Source organism: Arachis hypogaea, chromosome 17 (genome assembly GCF_003086295.3).
Source record: "Arachis hypogaea cultivar Tifrunner chromosome 17, arahy.Tifrunner.gnm2.J5K5, whole genome shotgun sequence".
NCBI lineage: Eukaryota > Viridiplantae > Streptophyta > Magnoliopsida > Fabales > Fabaceae > Arachis > Arachis hypogaea.
Genome location: NC_092052.1, coordinates 60,876,061 through 60,880,510, shown reverse-complemented (window position 1 = coordinate 60,880,510; position 4,450 = coordinate 60,876,061). Strand labels below are relative to the sequence as shown.

At 36.5% G+C, this 4,450-nt stretch overlaps 1 protein-coding gene across 1 annotated transcript; it reads left to right on the top strand.

The window, feature by feature from the left end:
- The first annotated feature begins 338 nt into the window (after window positions 1-338).
- LOC112765614 (ras-related protein Rab7) lies at window positions 339-3,146 on the top strand. Its single transcript, XM_025811505.3, has 7 exons — window positions 339-743; window positions 1,065-1,091; window positions 1,263-1,362; window positions 1,476-1,622; window positions 1,702-1,782; window positions 1,902-2,047; window positions 2,755-3,146. Exons 1-7 carry the CDS (start codon window positions 691-693, stop codon window positions 2,819-2,821), a joined length of 621 nt encoding a protein of 206 aa, XP_025667290.1. The 5' UTR covers window positions 339-690; the 3' UTR covers window positions 2,822-3,146.
- The last annotated feature ends 1,304 nt before the right edge of the window (window positions 3,147-4,450 follow it).

The window sequence follows — 4,450 nt, the reverse complement described above, 5'->3', positions numbered from 1 at the left end:
TTAGAATGTGGTTTGAATATCGACGGTTTGGGTATTGATTGAAGAAGAAGAGGAAGAGTTTGTCATAATTCGCGTGCTTTTAGAAAAACGAAACGGTGATTAAAGCGCGTGGTTTTTATGTTCGAGTGTGGTGAGTGTGGTGCGTGTCGCTTTTGTTAGATTTGGGCTAACTTGTAAAACTTGTAACTCAAAAAGACTTCTATATGTAACATGTCTGAATTTATTAGTATTATACTATTATGAACATTCTTAAGTAGAAAATGATACTTAGTTCAAAATATGATTGTAAAAGAATTGAAACTATGAAATAAAATAAAATTAAGAAAAAAAAATTATCCAGTTCTAAAAGGTGATTTTGCATTGGGCGTTCTTGGTGTCTGGTGATGTGATGTTCAAGTTGTCACTGGCCACTAATCTGAAAGACAAAATAAAATGAAAATAAAAATCGGAAAAAATAAAAAAATCAGGTATAGGCTTGCTTGGATTGGGCAGTGTCAAGCTGAAGCACGAGACAGAGGAAAGAAAGAAAGGAGAAGCTAGCTGAGGAGCGACGAAAGTGTGAGCGGTCGCACACCGTAGACGGAAACTTCGCTCATCGACCAAATTTGAAGAAATTAAACTCAATCACAAGTCACAACAAAAGCAATTTCTCGCCGCTAAACACCTTTTTTTCCGATCTATTCTGTTAACATGCCTTCCCGAAGAAGAACTCTGTTGAAGGTCATCATTCTCGGCGACAGCGGGTTCGTCTCTTCTTTCCGCCTCTCAATTCTAGGGCACTCACTTTTGCTCTAATCGTTTCCCTGATTCCTATCATTTTTTTTTATCTTAAATTATTCCTCTGCTTCTGCTGAACTTTTCTTTCTTATTTGTGTCCAAAGAGCTTACTTATCATTTGGAATTAAGATCTACATTTTCGGATTTTCTACCTGCTAGTATTTATAACTATTGCTCTATGTGACTGTTTATGTTGCATTTGTTTGAGTTCTTAGAAGCAGTCAAACACCGGTCTTCGGTGGTTCAAAATCAGTGTATTTGACGCAGTACTGTTACTAACTTTGCAGGGTGGGTAAGACATCTTTGATGAACCAGTATCCTATGGTACTCTTTTTTTTTTTTCATACCTTAAAATGTTTTCACATTTCAACACTATATATTAATTACAGTATTACATTATTTACACAGACACCAAAAAAAAAAATATTTATACTGTAGTAAGCTGCGGGTTTGGAGTAGGTATTTCCTTTACATATGTATTTTAGATATGTTAATAAGAAGTTCAGTAATCAGTACAAGGCTACCATTGGAGCAGATTTTTTAACCAAAGAAGTGCAATTTGAAGACAGGCTTTTCACCTTACAGGTTCGTGCATTGGATACTGCTCGATCATGCTTAGCTTCTTTTAGTTTCTGTAACACGATTTGTTGCAACAATGGAAACTTTATTCTGTCTAAAATATATTCTTAACCTTGCAGATTTGGGATACAGCTGGCCAGGAAAGATTCCAAAGTCTGGGAGTTGCTTTCTATCGTGGTGCCGACTGCTGTGTTCTTGTGTATGATGTTAATTCAATGAAATCTTTTGAAAACCTTAACAACTGGAGAGATGAATTTCTGATTCAGGCATGCCTGTGTTCATTTTTGTGTATAATTTTTGCGGTTTAACAATTATGTGTTAGTAAATCTGCGGTTGCGTTGGCAGGCAAGTCCTTCAGATCCAGAGAATTTTCCTTTCGTTGTTATAGGAAACAAGATTGATATTGATGGTGGGAACAGTAGAGTGGTATGCTTTGCTACTATGATTATATATATTATTTAACCTTTTTTTTTTCTCTCTTGTTCGTTCTTTCCAAAACTCATTGATATCAGACACCATATGAACACATAAATTCTTGTTTGCAGGTTTCAGAAAAGAAGGCTCGAGCTTGGTGTGCATCTAAAGGAAATATTCCATATTTTGAGACATCCGCCAAGGAATGCGTTAATGTTGAAGAAGCATTCCAATGCATAGCAAAGGATGCCCTGAAAAGCGGTGAAGAGGAAGAACTGTAAGTTCCTAAACATGTGCTTCTCTTCTATCATGTATGTAAGCAAGTTCACACAGAGTTTGTTGCTATTTGATTGTGGATGATATTGGTGATTGCTGGAGTCCTAAAAGTTCCAAACTATATATATAGTAATATCTTGGAATCAAAGGATCTGTGTATGATTAAATTTTGGTTTGGGTTAAAACTTAGCATTATTGGTAGGCAACGGGAACACCCTTATCAATCAAAAGTCGTTGTTAATCATCCAATAAGGATCATGTTTCTGTTTATTATTTTTTGGAATTATTAATTTAGGTTTTCAATGGGAAGAAGGCTAGTTACATATACATAATCCATTACTGTACTTAAGTATCTCTAAATAGGTAAATATGAAGAGTAATAATTGGGATAAGATTTGGATAATATATTGAATGGCATGTTCTACCTCCTTTGTCCTTATTTTGTTACTGCTGGTGCTGGAATTAGTTGGTGTTACACAACTGATGCCTGATTTTAGAATGAGTGTTGAATTCATCTGCCTCTATATCCTGGAATATTGCTGTATGGCTAAAGTTTCTTTCAAGTAAAACATCTTCAAAGCGTTATTTGATATTTACTCCAGCCGTGATAGAACTTTTAATATTTGTAAATTCTAATCTTTGAATATGACACTGATAATAACGTTTTGGGGTTTTGTTCTCCTTGTGGATAATCTGTGCTTATTAAAGATACCTGCCAGACACGATTGATGTTGGAAACAGCAGTCAACAGCGATCAACAGGATGCGAGTGTTAAATATGTCACTTTCCCTTTTACATACAAATAAACTCACTTAAAAATGGCTTCTTCCTGTTTAGGCTTTTGCTGTCTTTGAAACTTCGCTGTACATTAGTGTTTGCTCAAGAAACAAATTGCCCCAAGCCATTTGTAGGGTGCTTGTTTGGTTTATGTTCTTTTTTCTTTTTAAATCAGGTTAAGCTATTGTACTTGTATCGTATTTCACTAGATTTAGATCCTCTAAAGTGAAAGAAACAGTGTAAAATCCATGAATTTTCAGCGTTTTTACCCTTGCCATGTTACTGGCGGTTATTTAAAGGTAACGATTTCAGGCCCTCTACCATTTCATTTGTGCAATTTGTTATATCTATTATATATGGAAGATGTTCAGGTATGGCAGCTTAGGGAGCAACCACTAGGGGTGCACAGACCCGGCCCGGTCCCGAACACTTTAAGGACTAATTTGGTGTGATTTCATCGGGTTTAGGGTCGGGTACGGGTCTCAAAAATAGACCCGATCATTATTTCGGGTCGGGTCCGGGCCATAGCTCGGGTCACCCGAAGTTGGCCCGGTGGCCCGGTGGCCCGGTCATCATACACAATTAATATTTTGTGTTATTAGTGATGGTTCATGACTATTCTTATGTGGAATTTAAGTATTGTAAACCTTAATATTTTGTGTTATTAGTCATTATAAGACTATAAATTAATATTTTATGTTTAGAATGCATAAGACTTTAGACTAATACATAAGATTGTGTTATTTGTATTGATTTAAATATTTGGTATTATTAGACAATATTAGTATTGATTGTGGTTATGCTTTAGTATTGATTGTGGTTATACTTTAATTTTGAAGAAGGGTTGGTTTTTGTTATATTTTTCTAAGTGAATTTTACCATGTTAACTAATGGTTGGAGTCTTGGAAATTTGGATATTTTTACATGCTAGCTTACAAGAAGGTATCAACGTAATGTAATGTTAACGGTCCGGTTTTCACCCGATATAATTGTGGCCCGAAAATGTATTGGTTTCATCGGGTCTAGGGCCGGGTTCGGGTCTAATAAATAGACCCGGTGTATATTTCGGGCCGGGTCTGGGTCACATCAAACCCGGCTTCACCCGGCCCATGTGCACCCCTAGCAACCACCCAGATAATAAATGATTGTGAGAGGCTAAGATCGTGGGAAGTTGTTGAGTGTACACCAAGAGCAGGAGTTCACAGTGGGTATGCAACGGGTGGAGCAGTTGAGAAGTGTACAGATACAGACATTCTCACTTGTGTCCGCTTGCAACTAAAGGCAGGGATGTGAAGGCGTTAGCTGTAGGCCTAGCCTTTTTGTTGGGTTAGCCGAGCCGAATTATGGTTGGGCCAGGTGTGTGTGATGCAGATCAGCTCCCATAAATGGGCCAAGACATGTTTGAGAAGTTTGGGATGCAAAAAAATCTGGCAATCTGGCAATGATGAAGTAAATTAAAATTTATGATAACGAGTTCCCTGCGAATGATACTGTGTTGCGATTTAAAATTTGATGATAACTAAATAAAAAAAAAAAAAACAGTACTGTAGAAGTTATAATTAGTGAATGGAATAATAAATTTTATCAACAAAAAAAGAATAGTAAATTGTTTTTGGCTGTGAAGGGA

Bases quoted from the DNA above. Each gene is read 5' to 3' on its own strand.
- LOC112765614 (XM_025811505.3), top strand. From the start codon at position 691: ATGCCTTCCCGAAGAAGAACTCTGTTGAAGGTCATCATTCTCGGCGAC. The intron at 744-1,064 runs GTTCGTCTCTTC...CTAACTTTGCAG, and splicing joins ATCATTCTCGGCGACAGCGG to GGTGGGTAAGACATCTTTGA. The intron at 1,623-1,701 runs GCATGCCTGTGT...TTGCGTTGGCAG, and splicing joins GAGATGAATTTCTGATTCAG to GCAAGTCCTTCAGATCCAGA.